This window comes from Cupressus sempervirens, chromosome 5, assembly GCF_028749045.1.
Source record: "Cupressus sempervirens isolate cs-2001-9-10 chromosome 5, ASM2874904v1, whole genome shotgun sequence".
Lineage (NCBI taxonomy): Eukaryota > Viridiplantae > Streptophyta > Pinopsida > Cupressales > Cupressaceae > Cupressus > Cupressus sempervirens.
Window position 1 is genome coordinate 674,164,477 of NC_143122.1, and position 22,000 is coordinate 674,186,476.

Here is a 22,000-nt window from a genome sequence, read left to right on the forward strand (position 1 = left end):
TTTGAGAATCAATTATTTTCCTTCGTGCAAAGTAAAGCATACCCATTTCCCGATATCATTTAAAAAAACCCAAAAAAAAAAAAAAAAAAACGTTCTACTTTAACCAACCCATGAGCATTTTGCTTTCTGAAGTATCAACGATGCCTATACTTTGGTATACACTATCCAAGATTTGTTAACCAGCCATTTAAGTGTGTATGAAGCCTTCTATCGTGTAGGTTGCGTCCGGGCTTGGAATTTGACAATAATCCCTACTTGTCATATGATTTACTTATGACGGTTGGATCACACTTTAATACCTTTCATTTTACATTTTGTAAATAATATTAATTGTCAATTAAAAATCTAAACAACTCAAAAAAATTCTAGTTTCGTATATCTTATTTCAAAATAGATTCCAAATAAATAATAATATATAATTAACTATTATGAGCTAAATGTAAAAATAAATAAATTAAAATATATATATTTATACATTTCTAAATTCACGTGCATTAATTGAAAAGATTCTAAATTAATAACAATACAAATGTTATGTTGGATTGTTTGGTTGGGCATTTTCCAAAATCTTTCGTAGATTATTTATTGGACTGCATAATTTTTGTCTAGTGTTGTTACCATAGAATTGTTTCTTCCTAATTGTTTTTGTTTATTCATGAGGTGTATTGGTTATGGTCATTTAGATATAGACCCCTACATAGTCTTGAGAATTTTTCTAAATTATTCTATAAGACTTGGTCACTATGTTTTGGGTATACTAGGCATAAGTATCAAAATATTAGTATACACTGTCAAGCATTGAATCTAACAAACTAATTTTAAGCAAGGATACAAATCTAGAGTAAAGTGTTAAAGAGTTCTAAGTAACTAATGTCAGACTTTTCAAGATTAGAGACGATAGTAGTGTTTGTCTTCTCCTTTCAAGCCCGCTCTTGTTTTGATGTTGTTTGTGTTTTTCCCTTGTAATTAGCGAAACTTAGTTTCAAGGTTAGTCTTTCTACTCTCAAAAGATTAATGAGGAATGACAAAAATGATAGAGAGTACTAATCAATGTACCAAACAGTCAGAATAACTAAATATTAAGCTTAGGTGGATAATATATCCAAAAATTGGTAATATAAAGTTGCACATATTAGATATAAGGAAATTCAATCAAGAAAACAGAGTACACGTATTAGATATTTTTATCTTTTTGGAACTAATGTTATAGTTGAGTTTTATTATTTATCAGCAAGTAAGGAAGGTGTAAGCTCATTATCCAAAATTGTAATAGAATAAAGGTTACAAGTAAATGAAGATCATATCGTCTTCAAAATTTTCACTTGAGCCTTTGAATTACAAAGTTGTCTTATATAAAGATCTAAGATTCAATAACATTGAGACATGAATCTTACGACTCAAATGTATACAAAAGCAAAGAAAATGATAACTTTTTTGAGACTAACGTATGCCCCTTTTAAACATGTAATAATAAAGGACCATGGTCCCAGACAAGATTGTAGGTTTTTCTCTCTATTCTTTCCTACCAATACTCGTTTGAACAGAGACACTATATTTTACCTTTTCTATTTAATTAATATAATATACAAGACTTAGGTTGTTTACCAATCAACAAAAATAAAAATAAATAAATAAAAACAAATATTAGGATGCATATTCTGGATTCGATTGTGTACCATGCTTTTGCATCAACGTTTCAAATCACACTCAGTGATCCATAATCAATTTCTCATCCTGATGATGGATCACTAGGTGTGATCTGAAACGTTGATGCAAAAACATGGTACACAATCGAATCCAGAATATGCATCCTACTATGAATGATTGTGAAAATTTGTTCAAGTTAATACACACATTAGAAACTTGTTAGAAATAATCATAAATTGGTAATTTATACTAGAATATCAAATTAATTAAACAAGTATACACATATTAGAAACTTGTTAGAAATAATTATAAATTGGTAATTTATATGAAAGTATCAAATTAATTAAACAAGTTCCTAATTTAATGATTTCATATATTTTATTCTAAAAAACATCTTTAACATACGTACGTACGTACATACATGCATACACAATATTAAAATACATAAAAAAAGAACATATGCATTATAAAATAACATGTATTTATAATGAAGATATATTATCCATATTATATGGAGATATATTATATTGCCTGTAATAAAATTTGAAGGTTTATTTTTAAAAAATGGTCTCATATTTACAATTCTCTAAAACTTTAGCAAGTCAACTCTTACAGTAGTAAATTTTCGGCCTTTAAACATGATTCAAAAGTTCAAAAAGGGCCAATACGGCCATCAAATTCGAGGCAACAAGCCTCTGCCGTTTTCTTTAAGGATATAGTTGGTTTTAGCATTTGCTTTGCTTTGCTTTTTTATATTTTTTTTCACATTCCTCTATGCCAGTAGCCATTAGGAACTGGAAAAAAAAAAACCCTCAAACTGACAAATTAGGTAAACTAGTGTACAAATAATATATTGAAATGGTAGACTAAGACTTTCGATTCAATCTAACAAGGAGACATACTTGGTAAAAATACAAATGGCGCAGCAAATTCGACTTATCTGAGTAGATATGCTACCTCCCATCTCTAAAATATAGAAAAAAAAATCATTATATTAATAGAACTCGACATAGAGATCTTCGTTAATGCTTATTCATATATAGAGACATGCCCAGCAATATAAAATGTTAAGAAAAAGGGCACAAAATATCTTCCGGAAAAGAGCAAGAACTCGTTATAATCATACGCAAACGTATCGTATAGTAATATCAATGTCTAATAATCATATTGCAAAAGTAGGAATTTTTTGCAACAAATTTTATTTAGTCCATCAATAACAAATTAAACTCTTAGCATCGACTAATGTATAACTTAAGGATAACTATATATGAAGTGACTGTTAAAAAACAAGAGGCTAGATGAAAATTCCACCGTTTTAAATGAGTAAATATGTACCACTTGTACGGACTAGACAATGGTTCATAAGTGCAACTGCCAGTTGAACAAAACGCTTACCATCACATTATAATAATAAGCTAATTGAGGGGTGGCTTGATATTTTGTTTTTTTCCTTGATATGTTATACAAAAAATTATCTATTTGAAGTTCTGCACATACAAATACTATCTACCGCTTGCATTAATATAAACTCCGAGACCTGACATAAATACATTAAGAAGGTTCTTCACCATGACCTGAAAAAAGGAAGCCTTGAACCTTCATTATATCCTCCATGAAAAAATTATTGGTAATCAAAGTGCTCTAACATGCATCTCCAGAAGTAATTATTTTGAACCTTTCTTCCTATGGTAACTCCATCGAAAAATTGTTTTGCATTGGCCAAGAATTTATCGCATATGATCGCCTAGATTGTGTCTTCCTACCACTAATTAATTTACAAGGAGTACAGCTCTTGCATCACTTGCATGTTGATAACAAAGAGTTGAAAACATGAAGCACTAGACGCAGTGTGTTTGCTTCTGCTCCTGAACTACTAACCAATTTTTTATGCAAGTTTGGATAGACCTGTGTAAGAATTGGCCGCATATGTGGAGCTAGTAACGGATCGCTTGGATTCAATACAGTGCATGCCTCCTTTATCCATTCAAGCTTGCGCCCAAAATCATTTTCGAGGTCATAGCCAAGCTGTTGAACAAGTGCCAAGAGCACACCTTGGCTCAAGGGAAAAGGAACCATTGTGAACAAGGAATGAGGATCAACCTGTTTGAAGACAATTAGAAGCCGTTCATTATCACCATTTTAAAACAACATGTAGCATTTGAGAATAACCCAAAAAAATCTCCATTTCTTTGGTCCTAAAGGATCCCAAAGCGGCAAAATTTATCAAAAATTAATGTAAACCACCCCTGCTTACAGATGCATACCTGAGTGCATAGCCAAGAAACTAAAGGGACATCATTCATATTAAGTGCTTTGTTGAATGCCTCCTCAAACTTGCACTCAGAAACCAATCTTGAAAGTTCCTTAGTTGGGTCAAGTGATTCTTCCAGATGCTCAAGAGAAATTGCCTGCAAAATTCATTGTCATAACTACCCAGAATACTGGAGCCCATATTAAGCTATAGGACCCAACGAACTCAAGACTGCAGTAGTTGATCAAAATATTTCATACCTTGTCAGGCAACCCAAGACTACCATTGCTTTTGGCCGTAATTAAAGTGCCCATGCGAGAAGAACTTGCTCCTGTACTTTCTGCTAGAGCTAGAAGTCTGCGTTGCCCATCTGCTAACTCTGCTTTAAGAGACTGTGCAAGAGATGATGCAGAAGCTACAGTTTCCTGCGATATCAAGCAAAAGCCCAATCAGTAGACCTATTAACAGATGCATGAATATTAGCACATGTGCCACAATGCTGTACCAGACAATATGAGTACATTGAAATGCAAGCTCCCACCAAAAAGGATTACGTGAAAGTCAATAACGGATAGAAATGTGGCTAACATGAAGTTTGAACATTTAGACTTCATGACTGTTATTGTAGAAAACCTATCAAATTAAAACTCGTCATTTTAGTAGCACAAAAGAAAGGAAACGTGAATCTGATGGTCTTAACAATTCACACCTGCTGTCTCAAATGAGAATACCTGATATGCAACAATATCTAATAGAGGCATTTGAATATGGCATCAATGCTTCAAAAACTATATTCTCTATACTTTTGTGAAGATAAAATGAGAACATTTTACGACTGTCATCTTATGTTCCCATTATTAAATTTTTGAGAACACTTGGATTAATATATAGAACTCACTTTCAAAGTACTCCATAATTTGTCGACAGAGAAAATTATGATGTATTTTAATTCTTGAAACAGTGCATTGTAAACACTGATTTCTTGAAGCAGGTACAAACATGTCGAATGGAACAAACCACACCATGCCCTGTATTGCTTTTCCACTTCTATTCTCACTAAAGAGGTATAATGACACTGGTTAGACCCTAGGTTTTGCTCAGGCCCTCCATTTGCATTTTGTTAAAAAAACAAATAAAAGCATTAAACAAATTATCTAAGTTGCCGGTTCGGATTCTGGTATGTATGCAGGTTCGACATTTGGGTTTGGAACTCGCTCAATTTTTTTTGACTGTATTCAAGTTCATTTTGGGTTCGTCCATACAAGATATAATTTTTAAAATTTTATATATATATGCTGCAACAAATAAGTTCATACACCACTGTGCTAAAATAAAGCAATTTAGAAAAAAAAAACCACCACACATATTAACGATTTTGTTCAAATGGCATGACAATGTAAAAATACACCACCATATGAATGTTTCAGTTCAAAAACTTCAAAACAGCAATATGTCAACATTACTAATCAGTAATCAGTCATAGACTCCTGTGATTGTGATCAAATATCAATGTATCATCAAAAGTCATCAAATAATTCATCATAAGTAGGCAGTGGCTCATTAGAAGCACAATTAGTGCCACTAGCATCAACACTCTCAGTCATAGCCTCTGGATCAGCTCCATCATTACTATGTATCTCAGATCACCGTCTTCGATCTCAAGTGCATCAGAGTGAACTTCCAACTCCGGAGCCTCAGATTCGACATCCCATTGTTTTGCCTCCCTCTTTTTGTAGGTATTCTTTCTGTGAGTTGTGATCTTCAAGTTTGAATGCACAAAAACCAAGTTATTTGCTTTCTTGGAGTTTAGTCGATTGCATTTTATTAAGTGGATGGAGTATGTGCTCCAATTCCTCTCTGATGATGATGAACTAGCAACCTATCAAGATTTGCAAATTTACCAACAAGAAACTAGAAATTAAAGTTTTGATTATTTACCAACAAGATACTAGAAATTAGAGTTTTGATTATTTACCAACAAGATACTAGAAATTAGAATCTTAAGATTAAATAACTTACATGTGATAACATTTTGATGGCAATGGGCTGCAAGTGTTTGTATCTTTGTCCATGGAAGTACCACCATTTATGAGCATCAGCATTGCTCTTGTCTTCAAGAGTGTCAAGACCACTATCATCGATGCTCACGGAACTCATAAATTCAGACCTCACTGCAGGTCGTAGGTGCATAGGAAAGAGTCTTCTAAGGGCTGCCTTGTACCCTTGAGCAACTTTACAATCTCTGTATGGGGCGAATCTAGTAGTACTCCCCTTGACGACAGATTGGCTATAGACCCTAGGGCTCAATACAAAGGCAAGTAGATGCAAAGGGATAGTCATTTTGTTTCTTCTCTCTACCATGATTACCTGTAGCTCCTTGAAGAACATTTCATCAAGATTTTCCTCTTTCTCATTTATGATATTTCTAATGTCCTCAATCATGAAGTCAATGCCTATCCATGTCAGTTTATCAGATTATGCTCAATATAGGCTCGATGATCTTCAGAAGGTACTTAGCATGATCCCACCAAGATTCATCTAGTATCAATTCCCTTACGGCAGTTTCCTTGGCACTATTAGATTGCTTCCATATGCTCGAATTATCACTGATTACCATTCTAGTCAATGTGTATATAACCTTGACAAGGCGTCACAAAACAATAGTGTTGGAGGCAAAACAAGTCTTCGCAACCTATAGTAGATTAAAAATTTGAAAACATAGAAAATTTACTAAAGTGACTAGATTTCTAAAACATGTTCAAATTATTAATAATTCAACTTACTTTCAAGAGCTCCAATTTCAAGAATTGTCTGAATATGGCTTGTGTCATATGGTGGTTTGTGAGAAACATTTGGATCTCTTGTGCCTCTTCATAAATTTTTTTATCCACTCAATCTTAGTGTCAATTTTTCGCAGCAAAAGGTTGAGTGAGTGCACAACACAAGGTGTCCAAAAAATTTGCTCATACCTCTCCTCAACCAATAAGCCGACAGCCTTACAATTCTTCGCATTGTCAATTATTACTTCAACAACATTTTGAGGGACAACTCGCTTGATAGCTTGGATGAGAATGTTTGCAATGAAAGAATCAACCTTTACAATCCAAAACTTTCAAAAACATTGCACCTCTTGTAGACACTACAATAACATTCACCAAAAGATGGTTCTTTGCATCTTTCCATCCATTTGAAGCTATTGTCACACCTGTTTCGACCCATGAATCCTTGATGACCAACATGACCATCTTTACACAGGGCACCTCATCATCCAATAAAATGGTGTGTATCTTCTCATAACTAGGGCCCTTGAACCCGTTTGCAGCCTCATTAACTACCCTCACCATGTATTGCCAATACGGTTAGCTAACAACATTAAATGACAATCCATTTGCATAGACGCATCTGGCTATGGCTTGATGAGCAATGTCTCTAGCTTCATTTTGGAATGATGATTCCAAGGGTTCATCATTCCAAGGGTCCCATTGCTCTCTTGCTTACAATCCACTGTTGAGGAGAAAGCAAGAATGGATGGCACTCTACAAGTGGCTAACTAAGACTGGTAGTTGAAGACATAGATGATGGTTTTTCTTTCTTTGGAGGGCTACCTCTTTCCAACAGATGTGAAGAATTTGCCCTCCCAACAGCTTCCTCTGCTTGCTTATGTTCTTGAATGTATTTGTTTACGATGTGATTTGGAAGGAAGGTTTTAGGTAGCACTTTGTTTACTCTTGGCTTCCTAGTGCAAGATTTGATGTCTTTTTTGGGAATAAAGCACAAATGTGTTTTTGCTCTACTATTAAAGCTACTAAATTCCTCCTTGCAGTGGCTACAAATCCAAACATAAACTCCTCCACCTAGCATTGGTTGAATCATTTGCACATGTTTCCAAAGTGGGGAACATCTGTCAAAATGCTGATAGGCCTGTTCAAAATGATGCACAAAGCAGCAGTTCTTCATCCAGTGGTGAAAAAACTTCATCCAATGGTGGGAACTTCAATCAACAATGACCTTCAGAGCTAAATTTCTTGACGAAGAATTGGAGGTAGGTATTGGAAAAGAACAATGGACAACCAGATCCAGAGGAAGAAATGGCAAGATTTCATGATGCATACCATGCCTAAGATCATCATCCCAACCTTAGATGGAGCTAGAAGCACATCACCAAGGGCATGTATGCAGAAATTAAATACATACTTCTCACTAAACCCAGTGCTTGAAGAAGAAGCCAACAATTCACCACCAGTGGCTCACAAATGGTGGCACCATGACATGATAACCCAAGAATGTGATTCAATCACCACCTTGGAGGCCTATATTGATAAAAAAGGTCAATAGGAGGCATCCTGAGACTCATTTTAGAAAATTAGCACAGCTGAAGCAGCAAGGAAAGGTGGAAGATTATATAGCATTCCAGAGGCTTGTGATAATGATTTCCAACATATCAAAGGAAAGGCTCATAGTTTTCTTTGTGAAAGGGATAGCTGAACCCCTTAAAGGATTAGAAAGAGCATTGATCCAAGTTCTTTGCAAGAAAATACCAAATGGGCTTTGAATTTTGTAGACTCAGCAACCAAAGACAGGTTGAGCTCCAAGCAAGCATATCATATTCTATCAAGAAAATCATTTTAGATGAGTATGCTCCTAAGCCACATCAAATGGAGATGTGTCTTAAAACAAGCTGCAATGGAAAAAGCTATGCTTCCGAGTGAAAAGATTCATAGCAACCCAGTCATAAGTGTTTGGGAAAAGGACACTATATATAGTTACCAGTGAGGAAACAAACGAGAAAAATGGGATGATGTGGATTTAAATCTGCTGTCGCCCGAGGACAAACAACTGCAACAGGCAAGCTGTAATGACCCTGGTTAGACCCTAAGTTGACCTGGTAATCCATTTCCCCTTTTCTAAGTAAATAAATAAAAATATTAAATAAATTATGAACAAATGCAATTGTTAAATAATTCTACCTATAAGCTGCCTAGCAAGTAAACTGTAATATTAAATAATTTATCCAATTTTGGCTTAGTAGGCCAACTACCTTGGCATGTGGTAGCTTAATCTTTGGGACCGACCTGGGAATGAACTTATATATATAAAGGTTTAAGTAATTTCATCAGAGGAGAGTTGGCCACCTGGACTCTTACCAATTAGGACAAAATGCCTACCTTAATTTCAAATTAGCATTTCATTTCATTGAGTTGTGCTGTGCTCCCAAGTCTGAAAGGGCACTCAAGCAAGGTCACTGTCCATATCTTGTCTGAGCATGGTAACATCTGAAGCGGTCAGATATAAAGGAGCAAATCAACCATTTTGGAGCATAATATCACTGTCACTCAGACTGCAGGATAAAGAGCTGAAGGGAGAGTCTGCACCCCTTCTTAGATGCCAATATCGAGTTTATGAATACCTGGAGGTTATTAAGAATTGCAGCTACTGGGATATACAATTTCTGAACAAAATACCATAGATCCACTTTGTTTATCTCCGGCCATGCATGATTAGTGTAAATCTGTTATTGCTGTAGAAGTATCTGATTATTGTTCCATCAGAAAACAGACTGCGTAAATGATTTTATGATAAAGCCTAAGAATTGTGCATCAATTTTCTGAATATGTATTCTGACTGTACAGAACACATTTTCTGATTTTTTGGAAACTGAATTTATGCTTATAAGGCTTACTACAAATTTATAAATATATTTGCTAGCCTTTGCATCTTTTTGGAATTGTAAGATTTTCATAAGCATGTATATTTTACGTTGACATCATCTCCATCACATTTTCTCCTTATCACCTTAATTTAGATCTATGCTCTTTGATTCACATCATATTGGATAAGGTTTCCCTGACTAGTAGAATGGTGATCATCGTATTGTTTACAATGATTTTACCACAAGATCATGAAGTTCTGTTTCTGTTATAGCCTGTTTTCCCTACAAATCAACATGTGGACTTCTGACAAGCATTCAATGCCAAACTAAATTATCCAGAAGAATAATCCTTGCACGTGATCATCAAATAGTTTACAATGGTTTTACCACAAGATTGAGAAGTTCTGTTTTAGTAATAACTTGCTTTTACTACAAATCAACATTAGGGGCATGCTTTACTAGTGTAAAAACCTCCATGTAACCACATGAATATAGAGTTAACAACACATGCTTTGAGATATATATGCACATCAATATATTTCATTGTATCCAAGATGGTGCCCACTAAAAAAACACCCAAGAGTTTACCAGAGAGTTCAAGAAAGGTTTACTAAATGTCTCCTAAAGGATTTGCCCAAGGTTTGTTGAAAATTCAACAGAACTGAATCATGTAAGATGTGAAAAAGAATAAATGAGCAAGAAAGACTTCTAGAGAAATTGTGTTTTGCATCAATGATTTGAATCCTAGTATATGATCCATGATCAGGTTAAGAACGTGAAACAATGGAAAAAGAAAAGCATTGATGTAAATCAAAAACAATTTATTCCATAAGCTTTTCATACTGGCACAGACTCTGAAAAAATCAGGTTCATAGAAAATGAATATTATCCAGGCCGAAAAGGACAGCCTTATTTTTTTGTATGTGCATAGAACTTGTTTTATTCATTATAGCCAGAGAAAACACAGTTTGTGATAAACTCATCTAATTTATTCCAAATCCATTTATCATATACTTAGCTTTTGAATAAGAAAAATGACCATTGCAAGTGTGTTGTGTCAGATATGTGACCTATCTTCCAAATATTTGTTCAGTTCAGTGGCAAATCTGATGTACTATAGTGATCCACAACTTTTTATCGGCTCGTTATCAGCCAACTAAAATTTTGAAAAATTGCTAATAAAGGTGATGTTTTATTGGAATGGCAATTGAAAATTCAGAAAGGGGTGGTTACAGATAACATAGAAAAGAACCACTCTGCAGTTTGCAATCATAATTAAAATCTCAATCAGCAGACTCTCAGGCCCCATTTGGTACCACAAATTGCCCTGGAATTGGCAAACATAAACGCCAGAATTATCGCCTCTGTTGTTTGTTTGTAAAAACTAAAAACAGAATTAGGGTTGGGGACTCCTAATTTTTTTTCCAAAATGGGCATGGCTATCTTCCTCAAAATAGGTGGAACAGGAATAGCCTATTCTTATTCCATATTTTTGTAAACCTAATTGTATCCCTTGTTGGGTCCACCCACATTAGCCGAGTTTGTGGTTGGAGCTCCTCCAGAAATTGTTGCTCACATAGACGAAGCTTGTAAAGATCGAGAAGCCAATGTGAGCATCAGGATGGATCCGGAGCTTGATGGATTCATGGTGCTTATTGGTCAAATCTTGTTATTGTTGCTGCTGTGTCTCAATTTCCAGCTCATTGATCGTATTCCTTTTCAACTACATGTAGAATTTTTAATCGGTTACTGTATCGCTGCTATTTTCTATGTATATTCAGCGAGTTTCTGTGCTTTGGGAGTTTAAAGGCTACAGGAGTTTACAGTATGCGACTGCAGTTCAATGACGAAATGACCACTGTTTGCAGGCTACAGGTGTTGAGCTCGTTGGCCATGATAGAACCTGGATTTTCACAAAATCAGGACTTACATTTGAGTTATGCTCTTTCATTTTATTATTGGTTTTATCTTTTAGATTATTAATCTGTTTTCATTAGATGTAGACTTTCCTTGGTTCAAGATATTAATAGAATGCTGTGATTTGACCTATCAGGACTAGAGTTGTGTTGATGCATCCTATTCCCAGATTCCAAATTCTTTTGGCTGTTATACAATGTTTTATATTGCTGACTGCACACTGTATTGGGTGTCATTGACTTTGAGCATCATCTCGATTTTTGATAGAATGAAGTGTAGAGATTTTTAGTTGTGCAATCTGGAAGCATTTAACATGATATGGAAGTTTGGATGAAGAATGGATTCAGAAATTTATATTCACATACAGGGCTTGCTAAGACAGAGATAGCATTGATGACCAGTCATCAGAAGCATTTGCATATATGGTCTAATCAATTTATTCTGGGCCTGATATATCTATTTCAGCATTCATTCTTGTATATTCTTTAGGATTCCAAATATGAATGTGTTGATTACAGTAACCAGAGAGATTCAATATAGCTTGAAATTTATTTCAGATGGAAAATGGTAAGGTTATGCATGAAATAATTGTCAAGGAGCGATTCTATGCCATATTTCAAAACAATACATAAAATAATTGTATAGCAGATATACACAGCAGTCACTTCCTCCTCTATATCCGACAATGATCAAAGATGCTACACTAAGGAAATCATGATTAGCATATATAGAAATGGTAAGCAGAGAATGAGCATCTAAGACACCTGAAATCCCTACACAGACACCATGGTTGTAGAGCAATATATTCTTCGTCCAGATAGAGAAATCTTATATGTCCTTCATCTCCAGATTTGTATGCGCATGAAGCATCTATTCAGTAATCAGGGAAGCAGAAACTATGATAGCAAGCGGATGCTCTGAGACAGGCAGAATGAGTATGTCGTCAATGACCATCAAATCAAAATTGAACCATCAGAGATATACGATAAAGTGAAGTGGCCACAGAAAGCAAGGAAATCTTACATCAATCAGCACCAAACTGTTAATATATCTAATATCACATTGCATTTGTCTCAGGTTTGATGATGGAGTGCAATGGAAAGAAAAGTCGTGCGGACGAAACTTCCAACATGAGCGGTTGTGAATCAAGATGCCCAACAGAAGGAATTGGAAACACGGCACAAACAGGCTACGTGTGTTGTCCGGCATGGTTCACATAGGATTCATTATCATGGCGCAAAACAGAAGCATGAAATGGTTTGGAGATGTGCCTACAATAAGCAGTTTTCAAAGCACCCCGCATTAAGGAAGAAGAGCAATATAGACGTGCTCTTGGCAAATATGGGTGTTCTCATCGCTTATGTGATACATCGCATACGCTTAGTGCAAGGTTTTATCATATATATAAAATCATATTAAGGAAGTTTTATATCCTTAATTCGTTTACATTATAGTTGTGTGATTAGGCGCCCAAGTAGTTGTATCCATTCACTTGCACCTTTTCATAGGCTATAAATATATGACCAATTCATATGTGAAACAATTCATATCCATATACAAATTTTTACATACCCAAGTTATATATGCTCTATGATATATTTTATTGTTGCATTGGTAAAGATATGAAGTTTTGAACTAAGCCCGTGGATTGTAGATTATTGAATATATTCAAATGCAATTCTAGAATCAGACTATATTGGATGGATCATCCGTAAGGAGTGTCTCCAATACAATTTTATTTCTGGCATGATCAGTAAGAAATATTTATTTTATTCTATTTGCATGAAGCTTTAGAGTTAAAATATTATATAGTGTCATCCTTTATAATTATTATTTTTAATTTTATAAATAATTTATATAGTAGATAAGTGGATAGGATCAATTATAGCATTTTAAAATCGAACATCATAGATATTGTGAAATATTTAATTGTTTCTAAATTTGTGTCTGGTTTGTCTCCGAACCACAAGTTAAAATACATTCTAGACTATTTTAAAATTGCGTCCATATATATTATATTGGATCTGTCGCACCTTGATTACTAAATTGCTTATAATTAATGTGCGTAGAATTTTATAAAGTTGTATGTTTTAAATTTATAATACTAACTCTATCACCCTTCAACACTGGTCTTTATATTTTTTCATAGTTCGCAATCCATATGCTGGCAATTGTTTCATATCTTTCCTTCGAAGAATTAATATATTCGTTTGTTGCAATAATCCAACATTATTATTATTTAAAACATTCTTACATTTATACAATCAATTAATTTTGTTATTAATTCATTATTTGCAAGTTTAAAGTTTTTTGTAATTCTTGTCATTAGGAAAACTTTCATCACATTCGCATTCTAATTGATTTGCTATAAGGATCTTGGATTGAAGTGTTTTGTCTAGGATTAGGTGCACCCGCCTTGGCCTTGCAAAGTCATAAGCGCAAAGGATTTGGATCGCATCGATCAGTCCCGTCAAATTGGCCGTTACCGGTTGGATATCTCAGCATCGAGTTGGCTAAGCTCGTAGGATTCCAATCTGTGGTTTTGGGAACCAACAGACCACTTGTACCATACTTGCAGATGTGGTGACATGATGTCAGCTCATTGATGCAAAGAAGAGCAACGACTGAAGCAGCAAAAATTATTGTGCAACCATTCAGGCTAAACATTTTGCAGGAGACCGAGCTCTCGAAAGCAGGAAAGGGTTTTTTTCAGTGCCTTTCACCTTTCACTGTCGTTACAGGGTAATAGCAACATAGCCTTGCTTTTCATGGCCTGGATCATCCAATTCCTATTCCAATTCTTGCAACCAAACACAGAAAATGCATCTTCCCACTCATCTTCCAGGTCAATCACACAGGTCCAAGTGATATTCCAGAAATTATTTTAAGAATGCGCAAATTCCAGATGTGAGCTTATTCCAGCATAGCTGATTGCCACGTTCGGCAATTCCTGCAACCAAACAGGCCCTAAGATATTGGTGGATAGGACAACTGGCAGAAGTCCTCCGGAAAAAGATGGGAAACACAGAAAGAGTATCAAAGTAACAGTTGCGGTTATGCCCCCATTATGCTATCTCCTTGTCTTATTCTCTAGCTCTAGCTTGCCATATAGAAATTGGGTTTTCGAAGCTAGCCTGTATATGACAATTTTCAGAAAGGAGAAGCAGTTGTGTTAATCCATGAACCCCAAACCACACTGCAAACATAATCAAACTCTCAATTAGCTGGCTCTCAGTTACTGGTGACATGAGTACTGGCACGACTCATCAAAAAATGTTATGGTAAAACACAGGAATAATATGGATGGCACAGTTGCAGTAACTAGAGAAACCCTTCCAGCAACAGCTTAATAAGGCTTCCCAGAACACCTGATAAGTAATAGAAGTAGGTAATACAAAAAATGAGTTTTAAAAAAATATCATCTCAACTACAGAACAATTGGCATACAGAAAAATCCTTCTGCAACAATCAAATTGCAGTTTACCGAGTGCATCTCCAAGCAGGTACTAGATTACAAGACCTGCCATCTCCAAGCAGGTACTAGATTACAAGACCTGCCCTTCAAATACAGATCATGTTTTAAGAACTAATATCATGGGCATTGTTATTCAAAAGTCCCTAGAAGTCTTGTCCAAGAGATAATTAACAGAAATGATTTACCTTTGTTGATAAGCAAGAACCAAAACAGTGTTGATAAGCAAGAACCAAAACAGTATAGAAAATGGAACTATAAAAAATGATAGGAATGCCTCTAAACTGCAAAAGGATCAAATATATAATGTGAACTTTTATTTCAAATTTCTTTCAAGACATCAATTCAGAAGTTAACTAAGATGTTTTCTCAAAGGAGCAGTCATCACTGAATAACAAGACAAAAGACCTCCAGTGCTACCAGCATCAAGGAAATCTCAATCACCACGACCCACACAATGATGACGTATCCAAGTTTATGATAATTGACCTTGTTCCAGACAAACAAAGACCACACAGACAGAACAACAGAAGCCAGGAGTCTTATGAAAAAAACTAAGAACAATTGGTAATAAAACAGATTCCAGGTCAAGATCCACCTACAAAACAAAAATGAGGAAAAAGGTGAGCACATTCTATAGAAATATAATTATCTGCAGGACAATGAAGCCCTAGATCAGGATGGATTCAAAAAAAGTAGTTTCGTGTATGATATTTCACTTGCTAACCTCTGGCTTCTTTTAAACTTGCATCTATAATATGTAAAGATTATGCAGTAGTTGATCCTATTATAGTACTATTCAAATAGAAAATACATATTTGACCTGCCAAGAAAAATCTGGCACATCATACCTGCAGAGTAGATGCAAGTGCAGAATGGGAGGCAGAAAATTGCTGCTGTGCCGAAGTTGTATGCTCAGACATTCCTTTCCGGAATGCAGTGTCCACTTGCTCAAACATGGCTTTACAAGAATTTTCAAATGCTGGAATCACTGAACCCTCAAAACAAATCCGCAAAGCCTCCTGCACATAAAAATTGGCTTTCAATTCATAACCGTTGTCACGACATATACAATTACAAATTTTAAAAGCCATACAAGAAACAAAAAGATACCAAACCAATCTAGATCTATTACCTGCATTATTTGCTTCCCAGAAGATTGGAACTGATTTTGGATCTGCCGCAATACAGCTGACTCAAGTTTTGCACCAAGTGACTTTTCCAACATTGATAATGCCTTATCAGTTACCCCTTTCTGCCAGGTATATATTCTCAGAACATCAGTGTTAAAATAAGAAAAAATGCTAATATGAGATATTATTCAAGAGTGTATCAATACCATCCTGTAGGAGAACATCCTTGTAAACTAAAAATAGAAGTATATGTTTTGTAAAGGCAATTGCATTAAACAATCCTACCAAGTATCTGAAAGAAAGAAAGAATGGAACTATATTAATGTCAACAAATGACTGCTAGAATCTAAAACTAGATAAAATAGCAAACATGAGAACATAACTGAAGCCACAAAATGAAAAAATCATACATCACATACAAAATAACCATTCGTCTAAAAAATATTAACGATTATGGATGAAAGTTCTGACATGCTTCAAACAGGCATGCTATAATAACTTAGAAAATGCAGCACCGAAAAATCTAAAAAATCTAAATACATATATACATATGATATGGGAAAAACCTGGAATGCGTCGCTAATTGAAGTTGAAATAGCTTTCTCCAAGTTTGGTGTAACCAGTCGTGCTATAGAGGTACCTAGACTGCTAACCTCCTTTTTCAAAACGCGCTCTATTGTAGCAGGCAGTTCTTTATTTAAAATGTTTGTTAACATAGCTGTTAATTGCCGTTCTGACCTCTCTCGTTTCATATGCTCCTCTTGAATTTTTGCCCACAGAGAATCCATTTGAACTTTCAGAAACTTTTCCATGCGTTGGCCAAGGGCTGCCTCCACTCTTTTTCCCTCTTTTGTAACAGGCATCGAAATCACACTTGCCATCTGTTTTGGCAGGTCCTTCTGCATTGTCACCAACTGTAACAAAATAGACAAAGAAACACAAATACTAACTGATAAATACAAAGACCAACATGAATCCAGCAAAAACAAAATCAAAATAATTTCTGTCAACATTGCAACAAAGCCAAACATTATATTAGGCACAAAAGCAATGTAATTTAAATTGCAGAAATGATTTCTTACTCCCTTAAAAACTTATAAAAACAATGCATGTACAGAAATGCCGGTACGAAGTGAAATTATTTGGAAAAGAACCGACTTTGATTTTGCTTGTGGTGATTGTTTTATGTGTGGCTCTACTTCTTAAATCCCTTATATTGAGAGCATGAGAGAAATTTTGAGACAATGGATCCACCATAGTTGTTTTGCACATCAAAAAGAGACAAAAAACATTGCAGTATTAGAAGGTGCTCCATTAGATTCAATGACAGTATATGCAAAATAGCAAGCCCATATTGAGCTAAATAGAAGATGCATGGAAGCTGATTTGACTGGAAATGCATATATCTCAACCAAGCAATCCCTGTGAATGGGGATTGGTCATAAAAATCAGCTATTTCTATTTGGAGAATACCCACCAGAAAGAATTTTACAATTTTGAGAGCCAACACAAATTGCAAAATGAACCAGTGATATACTAACCAGTTAAATTATGCAGGTTTATAATGTAAATTCAGTGTAGCAACCTAAGAGGAGTTTAGCGCAATTCCTATTTCAGCCCAATCTAGGTACACATCATTGACTTACAATGGCAGTTCAAGAGATGTTTGTTACCCTGCACCTTTCTACTATAAGGCTAAGAACCAATTTAGGTACGAGTGCAGGAATAGAATTTTTTTGTGTGATTATGTATCAATTGAGCTAGCCAATTCCCTGTTAATTGATGTTGCTCTCACTTAAACATCTGTGCTTTCATTCCACACTATGTAAAAGAGTCGACTTGTTTGAGACACGCCAAATTGGAAATACAATCAGCAATTAAGTGTGTAGGTTTTGACCAGAAGTAATTAAAGAGGCAACATATTTGATGCAAACTAAATATGCAGCCACTAATATCTATAAGGCAGTATGAGATAAAATGATTAATACAGAGATATTCGGACATGTCCCACACAAGCTCTATATGGCTGAGTTCATCAGCAATTATATGACAAGACTAAAAATATAAGATCAACATTGTGAACAGCAATTAACACATATTTAAACTAAGGTAGTGATTAATCAGTGATGACCATCTGAGAGCATGGGAAACAGTGATCTCCTACTATGGAAACCCTAACAGCCATACCTTTCGATAGAAAGGAGATCGAGAATAATATATGTAAGAAGTGGTAATAAGGAGTAATTAGACAGCAATCATTCATTCTAATTAAACAATATGATTTAAGGAGCAGACAGGAAAAGTCAAGCTACAATGAAAATAAACATTGAGAATCAAGATATATAATCTATTTGAACATTCAGAAAATATAAGGAATACATATATTGAGTATTGCATACAATGAAAATCAATGAACATTGAAAACAAAAGGGAGTAAGTGATTCGTAATAGTTACATAAAATTAAGAGGCAGAAATATATGAACCGGATAATTCTTACATATGTTTTATCAATCAAATCGGAATTAACAAAATGATATTGCACATAATATCCATTATAATCATGTGTAAGCTTTGCAAGTTGATAATTATATTCTTTACGCGCAATAGGGCATGTTGCTCTCACTTAAACATCTGTGCTTTCATTCCATGCCATGTAAAAGAGTCATGTTGCCTAAGATGGAACTGATGAGTAATATCTCATATTTCACAGAATGCTTTTTATGATCAGATTTCACTTCAGCTATATGTCGGTGCATCATCCTGTTCATTTTAAAATGTTTGCTTCTGAATCAATTTCAAAATCCATCAAGATGGTATTGTTCAGAAACACATACATTTGTTTGCTTCTGCATCAATTTCAAAATCCAGAAAGATGGAATTGTTCAGAAACACAAATACTAACAAAAATGTAGTAATTCATCTTCTATATTCGTAAGGAATTAGAAGGGAATGAGGCTGGCAAAGACCGGGTATTTCAGCACATAAAGGCCATCAAATCATGTACCAATGTTATTGTGGTTGAGATAGAACCCCAAGAGAAGACTTTGGAGAACATAGTACAGTCAGAATGCCTCCAAAAGATAAGAAGAATCATTAATAATGTTCCCTGAATATTATTTTTCATCTCCACTCAGTATTAGTTGAAGAATGTGTGGCATCAGTTCTGAAAATATTTCAAGGTTCTCTTCCAGTAATATCTAGTATGCAAGGTTTACCTTTTCACTTGTTTCAACAGTAACAAAATATCCAATATCATTTGACAATATATTCACTTCAATTGTATGTCCAATAATGGTTTAAATCAATTGATTTCAGTAAGAAATCCCTCAGCCTACCACTGTGGTCTTGCCTTTGCTTCGATTAACTTACATCTCAATATGCAGATTGAAATGAAGGCCTCCACAAGAAAAACAATAATTGTGGAAGCAAAAGAATCAGATAAAATCTACCAAGTGAAGAGAAAATTGTTGAAGAGGCAGAGTGTTCCAAGGAATTGCAGACAAGATCTTTTTCATGCCAACAGAATACCCATGAGTGATGATTTAACATTGGGTGATTATGGTCTTAGAGAATCATCTTCGATTTATCTGCTGGTTGGTGTTCCTGAACCAGATTAAATCAACAACATAAGAGTAATAGTCTATAAAAGGGAAAGGTTTCCAAGGAACCCTGTTTATACCATGTTAGTAGAAAAATGTGAAAGAGTGGGAAAAGTGAAGGAAGAGTTGGCAGGTTTGAGGGGCTTGGGCAAAAATCCTCACTTATTAGAAAAGGGTGCAAACCTCAGGTGTTTGATGAGGAAAAAAAGAGTTTGGATGACTGCCATGTTGACAACTGCTGCACTTTCACCTTTTGCCTTACTACACCTCTTCACCTCATTCTTAGAACAAAATCTATAACCAAATCATGAAAAAGGACATTAAGGAAGAGGATGTTCATTAATGTTGAATTGGCTGACTTGTATGGTTAAAATTTGATTTTACAGCATGAGTCATTGAATTTTATCAAAAAAATTGTTAAATCAAAATCCCAAAACCTCATTGCGGTAGCAAAATAATTTCAGCTAATTGCAGAATGTTCTTGGATCCCTTAACATATGACCTTAGAAGTTTAATAATAATAGATAAAAAATACAGGAAAAAAATAAAATAACATGGACCCAAATAAACAAATATGGAGCTGAAAAGGCACAATATCTACTTTATCGCATGGAAATAACAAATATTAATGTTTCTTGATGAAATCAAACTATTACCATGCTTTAAGTACCTGACTTAGTGTCTCTTGCATAGCAACAACTTGTGCAGCTAAGTTTTCTGGGGATGGAATAATCATACTGTTGCTTGGTTCACCATCCGAGGAACCTACTGAAGTAAATGGAGTTCCAGATGGCGACGAAGGTAATGTTGGCATATTTTTGTTTTTGTTTTTCCTCCGCCTGCTCCCTGATGAAGACTGAGTTGTTGCAGTTGTTGAGGCAACTACAGGCATCTTGCAAGATATATCCTTCATGTTTTCTTGACTTTCTTCTATACTCACATTTGGAGAGTGCTCCCTGTCCTCAAATACTTCATTGTCCCCTTCAGGTTGGACTTCCTCCATGATCACTTCATTGTTGGGCAATGAACTGATCTGTCTAGATATTTTGTTACTCGGCACTGAAGCTTGAGAATCCATTTGACCAGATACATTTCCTGCTCCTTCCTCCGAATGAGTTCCCTCCACAACATTTGGACTACTTTTATCTGCCCTCTTTTTCACAGCCTTTCGAGTTTCATTCTCTATTTTAGGACTAGTTTCTTCAATGTCATTATTTATATCTGAAACCTTATCCGAGTCAGAAGGCAGAACCATAGACATAAGTTGGGATGGAGTTATCAAGTATGACTGACTGGAACCCACTTGACAATCATCTCCAATGGTGGAATTGGAACACTGACTACCTTGTGCTTCTCTTTCCTTGGCACCAAACTTGTCATCTCCTTTGCATGTACTAATAACCTCCTCGGAACGCATATCAGAAATGGTAGTCATAACAGCATCACATTTCCTCTCAATGGAATGATCTTGAACTGTTTGGCTATCAGATGGATCACCAGAAGTTATTGGAGAGACATCTCGTTTAAAAATCTGCACTGGACTCTTTGTTCCAGATAATCTTCTGGACAATGTAGGACTCAAAGGAACAGGAACTTGAGAAGACAAGGGTGCATTATCAGTAGGAACATTTGACGGTGCTGAAAGGTCAAATGTATTATCCCCGCATGACACTCCATGGTGGCCATGAGCATGAGGAGTTGAGGGGTAAACAGGGCTCTGACTTGTAGAAGCCTCAGGTATATTGATGGGCCTTGGTGACTTCATCCCAGAACTGCCTGTCATCTCTGCTATATCATTTCCATGACAGGAATCTGATCTCACGAAAGTAGATGAAGTTGATCTCTCAAAACCATGTGATACAGCATCCTCTTCTGAAGATGCAAGGACTATTGTGGGTGGAAAGCACTGTGACATTTCCAAGGCATACTGTTGAATGGCCTGTGTTTGAATACAGTATATCTGAACAGTTCCTTCACCATCAGCAACATTCTCAATTGTGGCTGTAAAGCTCAAAATTGGCATTGCTACAGAAAATTCCGCCAGGTAGTCCATTCGGGTGGCCACAGGCTTGGAACTACATTCAACATGTACTGCATAAATTGCATTCCTTTTTGCATTTGCCAGCAAAATCACACTGGCGCGGGCCACAACTAAGACTTGATTAAAAAATGCATCTTCATTCGTTGTCTCTGATGAGCTCTTAAGTTCAAGGGTCTGAATACAATGCCACTTTCCAGAACCCGGAGAAAACCGACCTTCTGGGTTTGCAGAAACCCACAGTTTCAATTCTTGATTCAGAGGGCCCTGTTTAATAAAAGATTTTAACCAG

General features: G+C 35.4%; 1 protein-coding gene across 1 annotated transcript in view; it reads right to left on the minus strand.

Moving 5' to 3' along the window:
- Positions 1 to 3,025: 3,025 nt before the first annotated feature.
- Positions 3,026 to 22,000, minus strand: part of LOC149557748 (varicose-related protein-like) — a 45,461-nt gene continuing 26,486 nt past the window's right edge. Inside the window, exons 6-12 of the mRNA XM_089832271.1 lie at positions 20,341 to 21,975; positions 16,637 to 16,984; positions 16,073 to 16,192; positions 15,789 to 15,959; positions 4,159 to 4,323; positions 3,912 to 4,055; positions 3,026 to 3,747 (exon numbers count right to left, since the gene is read on the minus strand). Coding sequence (XP_089688397.1) covers positions 3,445 to 3,747; positions 3,912 to 4,055; positions 4,159 to 4,323; positions 15,789 to 15,959; positions 16,073 to 16,192; positions 16,637 to 16,984; positions 20,341 to 21,975 — 2,886 coding nt within the window. The 3' untranslated portion in view covers positions 3,026 to 3,444. The remainder of the gene's footprint in view (positions 3,748 to 3,911; positions 4,056 to 4,158; positions 4,324 to 15,788; positions 15,960 to 16,072; positions 16,193 to 16,636; positions 16,985 to 20,340; positions 21,976 to 22,000) is intronic.